Below are 19,240 nucleotides of genomic sequence, written 5' to 3' on the forward strand. Positions count from 1 at the left end.
AGTAAAATGGTTACCATAAACATGACAAAACATTTCCATTTTCCCTCTGGGACAATACAGCCCACGGCTTTAAAGATCTTTCAATAATACATGACAACAAGATTTGTAATTTGTTTCATTTAACCTCTAATTTGTAAGCTTTGTGGATCAAAGTTTCAAGAGAAAAATGTCTGAAATGACCAACAAAACCAGGGTGCTACTATATCACATTGTCTTTCTCTCAGAGTTAAATGCTAACTAAATTGGCAAAATAAATTACCATGAGCTTAATTTCTTTTAGGAAATGCACTAGGCATCCTACAACAACATTTCTTGTAGGGGTAAACGCATGTTTAGTCTGCTGCACTACATCAAATGGTACAAATCACGAAGCGTTTCTTCATTTCTCTGAATTACGTATTATGTATTGTAGAACTGTGGAATGGAAATAAAAATATAATAGCGAAAAGACGGTGCAAAAGAACAAGAACACAAGTTAAGAAAATGGTTAAGTGCAAATAAAAAAAAAAAAATCTCAGAAAAGTGAAAGTATAAATGCAGAGGAACAGGAAATAAAAAGGAAAAGAAGCCCCACTTGGTTCCTCCAATCAGTATACAACATTGCTTAAAAAATAAATAATTTATAATATTCTATTGTTGACGCTGCCATTAGCATAAGTAGCAAAATGGTATTAAACTTTTAGCATAGTTCTCATGGCTTAAAGTTGAACTGATGACCTACAGAGATCCAAAATATTTATCAGAATTCATCTTCATCTGGCCGATAGCATACCGTATAAATCTTAACAGGAAATAAATCACTGCAAGAACAGACGAGGTGATGCAATCTTAAGCAAATCCACAAAATGTAACACCGGCCAGCTGACGGCTTCACTCACGGATTAATGTGTTTTAGTAATTTAGAAAAAAGAACACTTTCTCCACTAAACAGCTTGCAACCTCTGTTGCCAGCACTGTAGTACCTGCCCACTGTGGGCAGAATGGTTAGTGTTTCTGGATCTGCTAGCTAATGTGTCCAGCTCAGCAGATTTCAGTTACGTACTATAACTTTGCATGAGTCGACAGCATAAACCTTTCCCTCCGTGATCAACAGTCTGCTTTTACTTTTTCAAGTGAATTGCTGATTTTTACTAAAGTCTTTTTGATACGTAATGCTGTGAGCCTCGCTGAAGGATTCTGGTACGAACATTCTTTCATCAGTTTAGCAACAGCTGACAAAGTAGCAAGATTCCCCGATTGGGATATACAGGTAAGCCTCTTTTAAGTCTAGAGTTACCAACCAGGCATCCTTGCCTAGCATAGGTAACTGTTGTAGAGTCAGCATCTTGACTTTTGGAATGTCCAGGAATGTATTTAGAATGGATAAGTCCAGAATTGGACGCCATGATTTGTCTTTTTTGGGGACCAGGAAGAGTCTTGAGTAAAAACCTTGTCCCTTTTCCTTTTCTGGTACTGGATGAATAGCCCCCATATTCATGAGGGACATAACTTGCTTCTGGGCCTCTACCCACTGACGTGGAGGCAGATCTGGCCATCCGTTTGGGACTGGCAATGTGTGGAAATGAAATCTGTATCCCTGGGGTACTATATTTAAAACCCACTTGTCCTGGGTAATTAGATGCCAATTTTGTGCAAGACGTGCCAGTTTCCCCCCCAAAGGGGCTGCCAAAAGATAAGTGCTTGCTGATGGCAGAGGAAAGTCATTGAGACTGTCGTACGGAGGTGCTTTGTTACTTCGATTTGGAGGTGGAGGCACCCCATTGTTTTGTTCCGCAAGTTCCTTGTGACTGAAACCTGGAGCCTTTGGAGTGTCTGGGTTTGACCCGAGCGGCTCTGGTGGATACTGGAAAGGACCAATTCTTAGTAGGCCAGTGCCTACTGAACCTGGGTGGCTACACTTGTAGGAAATCTTTTACAGTTTGCATAGATTTAGCTTTATCTTCCGTATTTTTCAAAACTTCTGCCTTATTACCAAATAGACTGTCCTGTTGTAAAGGAGCATCCAACAATTGAACCAAGCATGCCTTCTTATCACAGATCCAGTTACAGCGGCCCTGCAAGAAGCCTCCAAGGAATCAAAACCACATTGCAAAGTATGCTTTCCAACTTGCTCAGCTGAATGCAATACATCCTGCAACTCTATTTTCCACACAGTCAGAAATCAACATAATTTTCTGTTTAAGTAAGCCCATGACATGCTGCTGATATTTAAGCATATGAAATTGAGAGTTTAAAGCCCTGATTGCCAAGGTTGCAGGCGTGTAAACCTTCTTACCCATTTATCCAGCACCCTGTAGTCGCTATCAAAAGGAGTAGGATTTTTAGCAGTAGAAGCCTTAACGCCCTTGGGACCCTGAGAAATGGTTTCAGGGTCAGAAGTAGGGTTTTAAAAAGGAATTTGTGGGAGTCAGGAACCCTGTAATATCTGTCTGGCTTACTAGGAGCTGGAGGCAGGGAATCAGGAGCCATGCTGGATTCTGAGAAAACAAACCATGCCTAGAACAGGAGGTATAGCCAAAGGCCTATGCTGAGGAAGAAGGAAATCCCTAAGCATCTTTTTAGATTCTGAGAAATCCTGACTCTCCCAGTGAAAAAGTGTTCCCTTAAGGTATGCAAAGTTTCTCCAAATGAAAAATCCTCAGGAGAAGAAGCAGGGATGGAATCTTCTGCATCAGTCATCATAAGGTAGAATGGATAATTCCTGATCAGAAGAGGAATCAGAAGAAAAGTACAGTTTTGTACCTACCATAAATGTAGATGTTCGAAGATCCACATTGCTGCAGTCCTTGCATATGGGTAATCCGCTGTCCTTGGTCGGCCCGAATACCAAAGTATTAGGCTGACGTCGGTCAAGGCGCTTAGAACTGACATCAGGACGTCAAGTTACAAAAGCGCATGACCGACGTCATATCCTCAGTCTTTTCTTGCCCCAGATGTCAGAAGGCCCTAAAAAGAAAGGCCAAAGCCAAAAAACAGCAAAGAACAACCAACCACCCCTGCACTAACCATATTTACAACATTTACAACCCAAACCACACAACCACCTCAAACTACAGAGGGGAAGGAGGGAGGGTAAATTGGACTGCAGCAATGTGGATCTTCGAACATCTACATTTATGGTAGGTACAAAACTGTACTATGTTCTTCATCTCACATTGCTGCAGTCCTTACATATGGGTAGAATCCCAAAGCAGAGGTAAGGGAGGATGGCAAAACTATAAAGCATTAGGAGCTGCCAAAATGCCCTGTAAAATTGCAGTGGCAAATCCAGCCCTAGATTTAGAGTAAAGTGGAAGGTGGTAATGCTTAGAGAAAGTATGCACTGAACTCCTAAGTAGCTGCCTCCAAAATATCTTTAGTAGCCACCCCCCTTAAAAAAGCTGTAGAAGTGGCAGTAGCCCTAGTGGAATGAGGCCTGATCCCAGCTGGAATCTCCTTACCATGATGGGAATAACAGAAAGCAATACAAAAACCAATCCACTTAGAAATAGTTTGTTTTGAAACAGGTTTGCCCTGAGAACCCAAAGCAAATGAAACAAACAACTGCTGAGACTGCCTGAACCCTTTAGTTTTGCTCAAATAATATCGCAACTGTCTGTGTATGTCCAAAGTGCGCAAAATCTTTTCCCCTTTATTTTGGGGGTTTGCATAAAAAGTAGGCAAATGAATAGTTTGGTTTAAAGCCACACTAGAAACCACTTTAGGCATAAAGGAAGAGTTAGTACGCAAAGATACCCTATCCGTATGGAAAATTAAGAAAGGCTCAACCGCCATAAGGGCCTGTAATTCAGAAACCCTTCTCGCAGAGGTAATGGCCAACAAAAAAGCAGTCTTCCATGATAAATATTTCAACTCTGCAGTAGCTGCAGGCTCAAAAGGTTGTAGAGCGAGTTTCTCCAACACAAAATTGAGATCCCAAGCAGGAGTAGGAGCTCTGGGGGTCTTATATTCTTTGCCCTCTAAGGAATTGCTTAAACAAAGGATGAGAAAATAATGGTGGGTCACAGTCATAGTGAGCAGAAATTGCTGCAGCATGAACCTTTATAGAGGAGAAGGACAAACCTTTGTCCAATAACTCAGTAAGGTATTGAAGAGCAACACTTAAATTAGGTTTAGAAACATCAAAATCCTTTGCCGTACTCCAAATTAAAAATCTCCTCCATTTATCTGCGTAAACTTTCCTTGTACTAGGCCTTCTGGCCTCCAAAATAACATTCAAAACTTGTTGTGCAAGCTGAGACCCTCCACGCTTTAAAACAGAATATGCCAGGCTCTTAGATGCAGAGACTGAAGTTTGACATTGAGTAAGTGACTGTTCTCCTGAGACAGCAGGTGTGGAATCGAAGGCAAAGGCCATGGAGGCTCCCGTACCAGACTTCTCAGTAATGGGTACCAGTGCTGTCGAGGCCAATCCGGAGCTATTAAAATCATGGTTGGCTTGTCCTGTCTGACCTTCAGGAGTACCCTTGGGAGGAGAGGCAGTGGTGGAAAAGCATACACATGAAGATTGCTCCAAATGAATGAGAGAGCATCCACTTTCCAAGCTGTGGGATGAAACCTTTTTGTGCAAAACTTTGGCAACTGGTAATTTAGTGGAGAAGCGAACAGATCTATGTCTGGAGTCCCCCATAACACTGTCAATTTTTGAAATACATGAGGATCCAATTTCCACTCGTGGGGATCCATTATTTGTCTGCTCAACACATCTGCTAAGGAGTTCTGTGCTCCTGGCAGAAACCTTGCTTGAAGATTTAGATGTAAACTGAGAGCAGTCTCCCACAAAATCATTGCTTGTCTGCATAGAGGGTATGAATGTGTCCCCCCTTGCTTGTTGATGTACCACATGACAGTTGTGTTGTCTGTTTGAATCAACACCTGCCCTGGAAGAAGTAAATCCTTGAACGCTATCAATGTAAATTGGACTGCTAACATCTCCTTCAAGTTGATATGTAAATGTTGAAGTCTGGCAGGCCACGTGTCTTGTACCCATTTCCCATTTAGATGAGCTCCCAAAGCTTTGTCTGAGGCATCTGTCGTTAGAATCTGACTCGCCTCTGGTCGGGTCACAGAGTCCCTTGTTTAGGTGACATTCCTGAGCCCACCACAAAAATTCCTTTTGAATGCAAGGTATTATCTGAATGATAGTGTCCATATCTTGGCAGTGTTGCGTCCATATATTTTTTAGATACCATTGTAGCTTCCTCATATGCAGTTTGGCATTGGGAAGTACCAGAATACAAGATGCCATGAACCCCAAGGCTTGAAGGACTGTCCTTGCAGTCAGCCTGGACTGACGAGACAATTGATAGAAATAGAGAAAGATTCTTTTGTTTGTCCGGGGTCAAAAAGGCCATCTGGGATGCTGTATTCAGTCTCACACCCAGAAAGCACATGTCCTGAGAGGGTACTAGACTGGACTTTATTTCGTTCACAGAATACCCTAGGCATCTTAACACTGCCATCACATACTGTAAATGATGAAGAAGTTCGTCCTTTCCTTGAGCCAGAATCAGGCAATCGTCCAAATAAGGATAGATTTGTATTCCTCTTAGTCTGAAGAAAGCTATCACTGGAGCCAGAACCTTTGTGAACACTCTGGGCGCAGTAGATAAGCCAAAGGGCAATGCAGAGAACTGATAATGAAAAGTCCCAGCCCAAAAACGCAGGTACTTCCTGCAACTGGGCCTGATAGGAACATGAAGGTAAGCCTCCTTGAGATCCAGAGTCACCATCCAGTGATCTTTGCCCAGCAGAGGTAAAAGCTGTTGTAACGTCAGCATTTTGAACTTGGGAATGTCCAGATATGTGTTGAGGATAGATAAATCCAAAATTGGTCTCCACGTGTTCCCTTTCTTTGGTACTAGAAACAGGAGAGAATAAAATCCTAGGCCCACTTCTGGCAGAGGGACCGGTTGTATAGCTCCTATTTGAAGTAGTAGAGAAATCTGTTTGTGAGCCTCTAGTCTTTGCTGAGGAGGAACGTCTGGCATGCCTTTGAAAGGAGGCAAGGTATGGAAATAAAACTTGTAACCTTGGTGTATGATATCCAATACCCATTTGTCCTGGGTAATTAAAAGCCAATTTTCCTTGAAGAGTGCCAACCTTCCTCCCAAAGGTGCTGCCATGCATAAAGGATCTGGCAGCTGAAAAAGTAGGTCATTGGGCCTGTTTACGAAAGGACTGGCCCCTGCCCTCACTCGAAGATTGTGCAGGGGAACTCCATGTTCTAGGTCTGAAGGAACTCTGAGCTCTGCCCCTACCACGTCTAGATCTACCCCTAGACTGAGAATCAGAAGAAGGATATGTCCACCCCTTAGCAGGCCAACTTCTACTAAACTTCGGAGGCTGAACTTGCAAAAAATCTTTAACAGTCTGCATAGATTTAGCCTTGTCTTCCATTTTCTTCAAGACTGACTCCACAGGTGGACCAAACAACACTTCAGACTGCAAAGGAGCATCCAAAATCCTTGTCTTAACATGGTCAGATAAATTCTGATCCTTAAGCCAGGCGTGCCTCGAAGAACTGAACCAGTGGCAGCCACCCTAGAAGAGGCCTGCAAAGCATCAAAACCACACTGTAAAGAATGCTTACCCACCTGTTCAGAAACATGCACCAAATCTTGTAATTCTTTACACTCAATGCCTTCTGCCAGAGCATCCACCTTAGATTTCAATTGAGAAAGAAGAAAATTCTGATATTTCAACATATGAAACTGACAATTCAAAGCCCTCATTGCTAATGTAGAAGATGTATAGACCTTCTTTCCCCATCTATCCAAAGCTCTGGCCTCTTTAGCTAGAGGAACCGGATTCTTTACAACAGAGGCCCTGACACCCTTAGGTCCCTGGCTAATAGTTTCTGGGTCCGCCCTAGGACTCTTATAAAGATATTTATGAGCCTCAGGCACCCTGTAATACCTATCCGGTTTAACAGGCGAGGAGGCAGAGAACCAGGATTAAGTGAAGCCTCTGAAAATACATCTTGCACAACATCCAGAACAGGGGGTATAGCTAAGGGCCTATGTTGAGGGAAAACAAAATTCCCTAAGCCTTTTCCGAGAATCAGAGAAGTCCTGACCTTCCCACTTAAAATGTTCCCTCATAGAATGAAGTGTCTCTGAAAAAGAAAAATCCTCTGGAGGAGAAGCAGAAGGAGTGGAATCTTCTGCATCAGAATCAGAATAAGGAGTGAACTCCTGCAAGTCTTCAGCCGAAGACTCTGAATCATCTGAAGCCTGTTCAAAGCTTTCCAACTCTGGCTCCACCCTAGGCCTCTTATCAGGAGGGGGCATAGAACCTCTAATCAGAGTAATCAAATCTTCTGCCATTGTAAGCATGTGCTTCTTAGGCACAGACCCTGCTGAACTAGGACTGACACCAACAGAAGCTAAACCTGGCCTGCCTCTGGAAGAAGCCTTGGAAACAGAAGGAGAGGGCCTAACCACCCTGGGAAGGAGGGGAGTACAGAAACCTGAGAAGCCCCTCAGCCTGACCTGCCTCTTGAGAGGCCACATCCTGCAAAATCAAAGTCTCCCTTGAGACTCCAGAGAAGCCTCCGCCGGAACCACCGGTTCCACTGAAGCTCTAAAGAACCGGCGTCCGGAACGGACGACTCATCTTGCCTGGGTTTAACCGCTTTGTCTTTGCGCTTCTTCAGGAAGCGGGCGCCTGAGTATCCGACGGCATATTATAATTGCACCGCATCAAGACCAGCCTAGCACAATCTAACCTTCGCTTAATAGTGCGCTTATTAAACCTAGCACAAAGCGACACCACGCCGTGCTCAGGCCCCAAACAAGGAATGCACAAAGAATGATAATCCCTATGCGGTATCTGTTTCCCACAAGAAATACAATTATTCACTTTTTCTGACATCCGGTAATAGACTGGGGCAAGAAAACCAAAATATTCCCAACGGGTACTTAGCCAACTTGGATTCGGCCTGAAACTCCGAATTCGAAAAATTTCAGAACGCCGAACGGCACTTGCAACGCTGCTTCTGCATCGGACCATGCGGCAAAAAAGACTGAGGATATGACGTCGGTCATGCGCTTTTGTACCCTGACGTCCTGATGTCAGTTCTAAGCCCCTTGACTGACGTCAGCCTAATACTTTGGTATTCGGGCCGACAGAGGACAGCGGATTACCCATATGTAAGGACTGCAGCAATGTGAGATGAAGAACATCAGAAACCTGATCTGATGATTCATAGTCAGTGCCTTGCCTAGACCTCTTAGCAGGAGGGGGATGGGAACCCCTGATCAAGGTAATTAAATCCTCAGCCATTTTGATCATTTGTTTTTTAGGCATAGGGGCCTGTGCTGTGGCCCAAGCATCGGTTTTCTAGACATAGAAGTTGATTTTGGCCTAGGCTTTGAAGATGGCATTGGTTTAATATACAAATCTTTAGGCCTGAAAACACCCTCAGAAGCCGGTGCCTGCTCAGCGGCTCCGGACCCATCTAAGGTAGAGACATCCACGGGTTCAATACTTAAAGTGTCTCGCAGCATACCGGACTATGAATGGGTTTCAGTAGAGGCCTGCGAATCAAAAGTAGCGGGTATCAGGGGCTGCAAAAGCACCTCACTGAGTACCGGCGAACTGGCTTAGGAGAAGCTTAGTTGTCGGTTTTGGTCATCGACAGTCTCTGTCTTTCTTTGCTTTTTTGTGTATTCCGGTAGTCTGACTGCTAACAGACGACATTTCCGGATAGCTAAATCTTGAGTCAAAATATTTAGATGCAAAAATATATAGACGCATAATAGTGTGTTGATTAAATTTAGCACAAAATCCGACAGCAAGGCACATTGTTGTCAGGGCCTAGGCAAGTAATACAGTACAAATGAAAATCCTTATGAGTTATTTGCTTCCCACAAGTAATACAATTATTAACTTTTACTGACATCGGAAGGAGCAAGAAAAAATTTTTCCCAACGGGGTACTTAGCTTTAGGTTAAAGACTTCAGTTCTGAAACTCGAAAACTAAAATTTCAGGGGTCGGCCGACTGGCACTTGCGAACTGCTTCTGTTTCGGGCACCACGCGGCAAGAAAGACTGATGAAAATGGCATCGGCTGCATATTTTATACCACTAACGACCTGACATCATAGAAGAAGGGACAGCAACTGACGCAGGACCCAAGACTTTGTTAATCAGGCTGACTGATGGCAACCTGCCAGCAGATTACCCAAATGTAATGACTGCAACAGTGAAACACGAAGAACATTGGGAAGCTAGTCTCTGTATGTTTTGGCTACCCCCCCCAAGAATGTAAAGAGATTCTCTTTATGTTTAGGCTACTCCCTTGCTCCATCTCCAAAGAGAAAGACAGAGGTTACTAGGACACTCAGTCGTTCTCTTCCTGCTATCCCATCCTCTTCAGGAAGGGCATTTATGCTACAGAGTGTACAGTGCTTCTTCCCCACACCCAGTTTCTCACACTGGAGGAGAGCTCCCTTCAAGGCGTTTAACCTTTCATGAGGAAAGATGTTGGGGGCAAAACTGTACAAACAAGCTGCTTCACGTGCTCAATAATTTTTCCTCAGGGATGGGATTAGCTCCACGTTGCAGACATTGTGACATTTTGCACCAACAAACATTTTGCTAAAGTCACCGGTAAAGTATGAATCTGACAAAATGCAACAGACAAATCAGGAATATCCAAACCAATATGCAACAAATGGTAAAACCTTTAGTGAAAGGGATAATCTCTGCAAAAGTTCTATACTGCAAGGCTGGTGGAACATGCCTAACAATACATACCTACACGGTGCAGTGCAAGCAAATGATGGCTGTGAGGGAACTGCAAAACTTTCATCCTGCAACAACAGACTACATTTCTCAATATGTACTTATAAAGTGTGAAACTGTGAGCAAGACAAATAGCCAGACAGTGCCCCCAGGTCACCAGTGGATAAACGTACCTAGTCGGCTGAACTGGTTAAAAATTGAACAAAAATAAGCAAAGCTATACATGACGACGCAGCTCACGCTGCTGAAACGGCAAAGGGAATGAGTTGTGCTCTTATCCAGTACCATTCAGGGGACAACCTAACATAGCGCTACACTGCACTACTGACAGCTTAACAGTGCAAGGAGGTGTCAAAAGTAGGCAAGAACACTGTGCAATAAAAAGATTAGTCAAAGAAAACACAGGCCTAAAATCTAATAAAAGAAAAATGCATATTCTGTTGATATTAACAAGTACAAAAAGGTATGAGAGCAGCAAACTTACTGCTGGATCTGTTCATCAGAGAGCCCCCTGGGATTCTGAATAGTTATTCTTGGAGCAGCATCTGGATACTAAAAACAAAAAGAGCAAAAAAAAAGTCACCATGCAAACTGAAAATCAAAATAAGGGTTACAGCCTCCGCGAGTCACAAAATCATGATGAAACGACATACAATTATGATACTGGGTATAACATATGCACTTCAACTCGAGATAAACGGTGCCTTTAGCCTCATTCTGACTACTGTAATGTAGGTGGTCTGGTTCTATGTACACGAACGCACTTGTCTGAAATTAAAGCTGTTGACACTGGTAGCGCTAACCTCATCTTTTTTGGTCATAATTCTGATTACCAAATGTTGTACTGAATCAGAAATAACCTCACATAGGTGATTTCACACTGAGAATGTTACAGCTACAGCCTCCAGGAACTACATTTTGCTGAGAAATTTAAATGAGAACTGGAAACTGCTATTCTACAAATTTGATTTATTCCCGAATGCAAGCAGAACAAATCAACCTTAAAAAAGGTACCGTGAGCTATGCTTATTGTCATAGGGTAGGAAGTCCAGAAAGTTACAGTACATATACACGTCTAACTAAAATATTACTATAGCGAGAAGGACATTTCAGTTTTGCTAGAAGACAAAGAAAAAATATTGGATTGATTGATTATATATATATATATATATATATATATATATATATATATATATATACACATACATACATACATACCACACACACACGCACACAAAATTTGTGTTTCACAATGCTACAAGATCAGGGAAAAACTAGTTAAGCAAATCACAACCACACAGTGCTCAAATGCTGGCACTGGAAAAGAAAAGCACTTCTGTCTTACGGGCTTACTTGGTTAAAAACTGACCAAGTTACATTTATTTATTTATGTACATAACTGCCTGTTGAATCAGAAATTATCAGACAACAGATTGCTGGAAATTGATTTAACTCATTACATTCGAGTGACACCTCCAGCTGCAGTTGCAATTAACAATTAACTTCTACTGACTCATCTAGGCATCATATTGCTTGTTCACATTTGCATCAATAATTCCAAAACTACGCTACATCCAAGGTTTTAAAAGATTTCATGTTCAAGCTCATACACTGGCAAACAACTGAATTAGACCGCCACCTAGTACAGGTAAATAGATATTAACTGTTGTTTGTAGGATATTAATTTGCATAGATATCATTTTCACATTTTTCTAAATAGTAACAACCAAGTAACACAGACAGAACTCTTTAGCCTCATATGAAAGCTCTCAGCTAGATGAATAAAATGCTGCTGACAGTATGTTTGTAACTAACTTGAGTGGTTGCTGAGAAACTAAGTTGTCTACAAAATATTACAAATGTAATGGTTACTGTGTTTACCGTGACTTACAAAATTCGGTTTAAAACCTAGAACCTAAATAATACAACCACTATAAAAACAGTTTGTCCTGAAGAGTTGCCATTTATACTTTCATAACCCCTATGGTTCCAAAGATATGAACATTTATCTGAAATGTAAGGACATATTTGATTCTGTCAAAAAGGCTTAGGCTCCGCCCATTGTAAGTTGCAGTGCAAACATCCCGAGCTCCATTGGGGTGAATGGATGGATGGGTGACTGAGGTTTACACAGCAAGTGAAATTCCCTCACTACAGTTAAACAGCAAACTTAGAAAAAAAGTGTAGACTCAGTCGAGTTATAAAACATGAAAGGAAGAAAAAATGTGCAAGTTAAACAGAGTCTGTAAGAGTGGTTGTAAAACAAATGTTCCGTACTTACCATTATAGAGCCGTGATGTCTGCATCTGTCCTTCCTAAACATAGCTGACTTTGGACACTGTAGACTTTACATCCACAGCTCAGGCTCTTTCCCTTTCCTAAAACCCCTTCTGCCAAACATTACTTCAGACTTTGTTTGCTTGTAAACCCATAACACATTAAGATCCTGCACGTAAAAAAATAGATTTCTTAAAAACAATACTCTGCTTATGTTCTGCTCTGGAGCTTAAAGAGCATATGAATGTATCCTGGAGACAGACAGTACCATCACACCAGAAACCAATAACTCCCAAAATGATGAAAGGGAGGAGGAGGGTGGGAATGTGAAAGATGAAGCAGACAGCACAGATAAAGAAGTCATGTCTTACCATAATGTTCCATCTGTGTTGTAGATCTTCATTACTAATAGGATTTCAGTTCTGTCCTCGGAACAGACACAGCCAGTACCAAGCTCGCACCAGCAAAACACTTTCAGCTAAGTCCTACCCACAATGCCCCTCTCAGTCGCTTCAGATCAAGTTTACTCACCCTTATAGTATAAAGAGATTATTAATATTAGGAGGCTCTGTCTGAGCAGATACCCTAACTAAAAAGGTGATCCTAAAGTCCACCAGGAGTCCAGGCAGGGGGAAGGAGGGTGGCAAGTAATGAATGACTGAATGATCTACAACACAGATGGAACATTATGGTAAGACAACTTCTTTACCTGATGTTGTAAATCTTCATTCACTCCTTACTGATAGGACAGAGTCCCCAGCTACTTTTAGTCCTGGGTGGCCCTAAGGAAGGATATTCCTGAGCACCAGAGAACCAAAAGATGCTCTTCCCCGGGAGGCCAAATCCAATTTGTAATGATTGATAAAGGTATGTGGTCTTGCCCAAGTGGCTGCTGCGCAGACATCGTCCATAGAGGCTCTGGAGTGAAAGGCCACTGAGATTGCTATCGATCTAGTAGAGCAAGCCTTTATTTTGGAAGGCAAGGACATTTTTTTTTGTTGACAGATGAAAGTAATGGCTTTTCTTAGCCAAGAAGACAAGGGCATTTTGGAAACAGGCTTATCCATCTCGCGTCCTGCAAATGCTACAAATAATTGATCTGTTTTCCTGAGATTTTGTTCTGTCCCAGTGAAAACGAAGTTGCCATTGAACATCAAGGGTATGTAGAAGGTACTCCCCTTTATTTGAATGATGGGGAAAGAAAAATCGGTAGGTCAATAGATTGGTTGATGGAAAAGCCAGAAATGACAGTGGGCAAAAAAAAGAGGGATTAGTACGGAGAGAAACTCTCCTTGTGGAAAATCAAGTACGGTCTCTTGACACTCAAGGTCTGCAACTCACACTCTTCTCACGGAGGTAAGAGCTACTAGAAGTAGGGTTTTCCAGGACAAAAATTTTATATTGCATGAATTAGAAGGCTCGAACGGAGGACTTGTTAATGACTGAAGATCCAGTGTCAAGTCCCATGGCTCTGTAGGGGGCTGGACAGGGGGTTTAATATGTATTACTCCTTTCACGAAGTTTTTGCACAGCTGGTGTGACATAAATGAAGAATGGTCGACTCCATTGTGAAAATTTGCAATAGCTGCTAAATGTACTGTAATCGTCGATGCTGAAGCTCCAGCATTTAACAGGGTAGTGAGATATTCTAGGATCTTCCGAATAGGCATAGAAAAATGATCCAAGTTTTGTTCTTTGGCCCATATAGAGAACTTAGTCCACTTACTGAAGTAAGTTTTTCTGGTGGATGGCTTGTGCAAAGCCAGGAGGATCTTGCGAAAGTACAGTTGTGTACCTACCATAAATGTAGATGTTAGAGTGTATTCACTGTTGCAGTCATTACTCTTGGGTTATCCTGCTGGCAGGCTACCTGCAGTCGGCCAGATTCCAAAGTCTAGGTCCGGTGTCGGTTGCTGTCGCCTCTTCCCTGACATCAGTGTGCCAGGGGTATAAAAGCAGCAGCCGACGCCATTTTCTTCAGTCTTTCTTGCCCCAGATGTCAGGTGCCCCTAAATTGGGAGGCTGAAAGAATATGCCAATAAAAATACAAGCACAAAAATACCATGTCCTTCATCTACAAGCAAATACACCAAAAAGGTTGTATAGGATAGGGAAGTGTAGATAAGCCCCAGCAAAGAAAAGGGGGAAGGTGGGTGGGTAACCTGGACTGCAACAGTGAATACACTCGAACATCTACATTTATGGTAGGTACACAACTGTACTATGTTCATCGTGTTTCACTGTTGCAGTCATTACTCTTGGGTTGAATCCCAAAGCTGAGGTAGGGTGGCCGGTCTAAATAGGATTTGGAGAGGCTATGAGGCCCTGCAGAACTGCAGTGGCAAAGCCTGCTCTGGACTTAGAATAGAGAGGTAAATGGTAGTGCTTTGTGAAGGTGTGCACTGAGCTCCAAGTTGCAGCCTCTAAGATATCTTTGGTTGGTACTCCTTTGAGGAAGGCTGCTGCTCTGGTGGAATGAGGCCTAATGTCCTTAGGCACTGATTTGCCATGTTAAAAATAGCAGAAACGGATGCAATGGCCGTTTTGAGATGGCCTTTCCCTGTGAACCTGCAGCATATGATACTAAAAGTTGCTCAGTCTTTCTGAAAGCTTTAGTTCTGTCCAAGTAGAATCTTAGCTGCCTGTGTATGTCCAAAGAATGCAGAACTTTCTCTCTTCTGTGGATTAGGATAAAAGGTTGGCAAATGAATGGTTTGGTTGAGGGACACACTGGACACCACCTTGGGCATAAATGCAGGGTTCGTTCTCAGGGAAACCCTGCCTGGATGGAAAATGATGAAAGGTTCCACAGCCATGAGTGCTTGTAGCTCTGAGACTCGTCTTGCAGAGGTTATTGCTAGGAGCAGAACTGTTTTCCAGGATAAGAATTTTATATCTGCTGTTGATGCTGGCTTGAAAGGAGGCAGTGTTTTTCCAAAACATAATTGAGGTCCCAGGCCGGAATTGGTGCTCTCCTTGGAGGCCTAATGGTTTTTGGCCCCTCTAAGGTACTGCCTTAGTAAAGGATGAGAAAAGATAGGTGGTTCCGTATTGTAATGGGCTGAAATGGCAGGGGCATGAATCTTAACAGATGAGAAAGAAAGGTCTTTGTTTAGCATCTCAGTTAGGTATTGTAAAATCTGAGGGATATTTGGTACACATGTGTCTATGCCTTGTTCCTGGCTCCAAGCAGAGAATCTCTTCCATTTTACTGCATAAGATTTTCTGGTACTGGGCCTTCTGGCCTCCAAGATAACGTCCATAACAGCTTTTGTAAGTGGAGTGCTCTGAATGGCTACCTTATCCGCCATGCTGCCAGATTTAAGGTCCTGAGTTGGCTGTGCAGGATCTGACTGTTTTGTTGGGTCAGCAATTGAGAAGTTTGAGGCAATATCCATGCTGGACCTTGAGACAAGCTCTTCAGGATTGGGTACCAGTGTTGGCGTGGCCAGTCTGGTGCAATCAGTATCATGTTTGGCTTCTCTTGTCTGACTTTTAGGAGTACCCTGGGAAGGAGAGGCAATGGGGGAAAAGCATATACTGTTAGATTTTTCCAGCTGAAGGATAGGGCGTCCACTTTCCATGCTTGCTTGTGATAAATCCTTGTGCAAAATCTCTGCAATTGGCAGTTGTGAGGGGAGGCAAATAGATCTATGTCTGGGCATACCCATCTCCTTATTATCATGCTGAAGACTTGTGGATCCAGTTTCCATTCGTGGGGATCCATGAGGTTTCTGCTTAGTCTGCCAGAGTATTTGTTTTTCCTGGCAGGAAATGTGCTTGCAGATGAAGTCGAGATGCCAATGCTGTGTCCCATAAGGTCATCGCTCGTCTGCAGAGGGGGTAGGAATGTGTACCTCCCTGCTTGTTTATGTACCACATAACCGTAGTGTTGTCTGTCTTTATTAGTAATTGTCCTGGATGAAGCAGATCCTTGAAAGCTGTCAGGGCATTTTGTACAGCTAGCATCTCTTTTTGATGTGAAGATGCATCTGGTTTGCAGGCCATGTGCCCTGAATACCTTTTCCTGCCATATGGGCTCCCCAGGCATAATCTGATGCGTCCATTGTCAGTGTCTGTCTGGCTGTGGGTAAACTGAATGGCAGACCCGTGTTGTGGTGACAGGCCTCTGCCCACCATTGAAACTCCTGTTGCAGGCAGGAGATGAGTGCAATTACTGTCTCCAGGCTGTGGCAATGCTGAGTCCAAACACTTTTTAGATACCATTGTAGTTTCCTCATATGCAGTCTGGCATATGGAATTAGTAGAATGCATGATGCCATGAAACCCAAGGCCTGCAGGATTTTCCTTGCAGATAAGTGGGCTTTTGTTGCCAAATTCTTGAAGTAGCCAGTTGCTTTTGTTTGTCTGGCGTGAGATAAGCCATCTGGGCAGTTGTATTTAGGCTTGCACCCAGGAATATTATCTCTTGAGAGGGCACTAGTTTTGATTTCTTTTCGTTTCCAGTGTACCCTAGGCCAATTAGTAATCTTTTTACAAACGCCAGATGCTTTAGAAGAATGTCTTTGCTCTCTGCTTGAATTAGGCAGTCGTCCAAGTAGGGATATATTTGAATTCCTTTTTGTCTGCAAAATGCAATTACTGGTGCCAGGCATTTTGTGAAGACCCTGGTAGCAGTGGATAAGCCAAAGGGCAGTGCCGAGAATTGGTAATGCACTGAGCCAGCTAAGAATCTGAGGCATCTTCTGCAAGATTGTCTGATTGGGACATGCAGGTATGCCTCTTGGGTCCAAAGTTATGAGCCAAGCCTTCTTGCCCAGCATGAGCAGTAGCTGCTGCTCTGTCAACATCTTGAATTTTGGAACTTCCAGAAATGTATTTAGTATAGACAGGTCCAGTATTGGTCTCCAGGTTTTGTCCTTTCTGGGTACTAGGAAAGTCTGGACTAAAAACCTTGCCCCTGCTCTTGTTGCGGTACTTGCTGAATGGCCCACGTGTCCATAAGGGCTGTAATTTGTTTTTGTGCCTTTGCCCATTGATTGTGTGGCAGGTCTGGCATACCTTTTGACCTTGGTAGAGTGTGGAAATGTAACATGTAACCTTGGGACACTATGTTCAGGACCCATTTGTCTTTGGTAATCCTTTGCCAATTTGAAGAAAAAAGTGCTAGTTTTCCCCGTAAGGGGGCTGCCAAAAGAAAAGAGCTTGGATCTGGTAGAGGAAAGTCATTGGGACTGTTTCCTGTAAGGTTGTGATTTGTCTCCTCTGCTTTTGGAGGTAGGAGCACCCCATTGTTTAGGCCTGTATGAGCCTTGGGGATGACCTCTGCCTCTCGGGCGCCTGTATCTGCCTCTTTGTGGTCTGACACTGGAAAGGACCAATTTTTAGAAGGCCAGTTTCTACTAAATCTGTGTAGCTGTACCTGTAAGAAATCCTTGACTGTTTGCATGGATTTTGCTTTATCCTCCATTTTTTTTCAATACTTCTTCTGCTTTAGTACCAAACAAAGCATCATGCTGTAATGGTGCACCTAATAGTTTTGCTTTAACATGATCAGGCAGATTTTGTTCCTTTAACCAAGCATACCTTCTAATAACAGAACCTGTAACAGCAACCCTTGCAGGAGGCCTCCAGTAAATCATAACCACATTGCAAAGTATGCTTTCCCACTTGTTCAGCTGCATGAAATAAATCCTGCAAATCCTTGTTTTCTGAACATTCAGTATTTGTCAACATTTTCTGTTTAAGCAGTGACATTAAATATTGCTGATATTTAAGTATATGAAACTGACAATTTAAGGCCCTTTACAACCAGGGCAGCTGAAGTGTAGACTTTTTTCCCCCATCTGTCTAGAGCCCTGGAATCCCTATCAGAGGGGGCAGGGTTTTTTGCAGTGGAAGCTTTAACCCCCTTGGGACCTTGTGAAATAGTTTCTGGGTCAGCAGCAGGGTTTTTATACAGGAATTTATGAGAATCCGGGACCCTGTATCTGTCTGGCTTAGCAGGTGCAGGGGGTAGAGAGTCTGGGGATAGGCCGGACTCTGAGAATACATCATCCACAATGTCTAGTACAGGTGGAATAGCAAAGGGTCTGTGCTGAGGAAGTAGCAGAAAGTCTGAGTCTTTTCTTAGATTCAGAATAATCTTGGCTCTTCCAGTGGAAATGTTCCCTCATGGTATGTAGGGTTTCCCCAAAAGAATAATCCTCAGGAGGAGAGGCTGAAGGAATGGATTCTTCAGCATCAGAATCCTCAGGGAAGCATGGAGTAATCTTGTTCAGAAGAGGAATCAGAGGAAATAGAAACCTGATCAGAAGAATCATACCATGTCTCTTGCCTAGGCCTTTTATCAGGAGGGGGATGGGTACCCCTGATCAAAGTAATTAGGTCTTCGGCCATTTTGAGCATCTGTTTTTTAGGCATGGTAGTCTGAGTAGGAGAATGCTGTACTTGTTTCTGTCTTTATTGCTGCTTTAGTCTTTGAAGCCGAGGATGGCTTAATATGTAGTTGTGTAGGTCTGAAGACACCCTCAGAAGCAGATGCCTGCTCAGCGGCTCCGGACCCATCTGAGGGAATGATTTCAGAGTGTCCAATACCTCGAGTATCAAGAGGCCCAGTCGGCTCCACATGGGAGCCAGGGGCTGTGAAAGAGCCTCACTGAGAACCGGCGACTGGCCTAGAAGATGCTTCGTCGGTTTTGGACCTCGGATGCCTATCCTTTTCCTTGTCCTTGTGCTTTTTGTAAACTGCGGTAGTCTGCTGATCCGACGGCATTATATAGTTAAATCTTCAGCCAAAGTAATGAAAAGCAAAATCAAACAGACGCTTGATAGTGTGTTGGTTAACTCTAGCACAAAACCGACAACTAGCAACGCTGTGATCAGGGCCTAGGCAAGGAATACAGTAAGAGTGAAAATCCTTATGAGGTATTTGCTTCCCACAAGAAATACAACTATTAACTTTTTCTGACATCGGTCTGGAGCAAGAAAAAAAAAAAGTTTCCCCAACGGGGTACTTAGCTTTAATGAAGACTTCGGATCGGAAATTCTGATTTGAAAATCTCAGGAGTCGGCTGACCGGCACTTGTGAACTGCTTTTACTTCGGGCACTGCGCAGCAAGAAAGACTGAAGAAAATGGCATTGACTGCTTCTTTTACACCCCTGGCACACTGTCAGGGAAGAGGCGACAGCAACTGACGCCGGACCTAGACTTTAGAATCTGGCCGACTGCGGGTAGCCTGCCAGCAGGAT

At 43.1% G+C, this 19,240-nt stretch overlaps 1 protein-coding gene across 1 annotated transcript in view; it reads right to left on the bottom strand.

Moving 5' to 3' along the window:
• The window catches only part of RNF25 (ring finger protein 25), a 370,335-nt gene that overhangs the window by 172,912 nt on the left and 178,183 nt on the right, over positions 1–19,240 (bottom strand). The window contains exon 4 of the mRNA XM_044086615.1: positions 10,235–10,302. Within this exon, the coding sequence (XP_043942550.1) occupies positions 10,235–10,302 (68 nt within the window). The remainder of the gene's footprint in view (positions 1–10,234; positions 10,303–19,240) is intronic.

Source organism: Protopterus annectens, chromosome 10.part0 (assembly GCF_019279795.1).
Source record: "Protopterus annectens isolate FY-2018-M chromosome 10.part0, PAN1.0, whole genome shotgun sequence".
Taxonomy (NCBI): Eukaryota; Metazoa; Chordata; order Ceratodontiformes; family Protopteridae; genus Protopterus; species Protopterus annectens.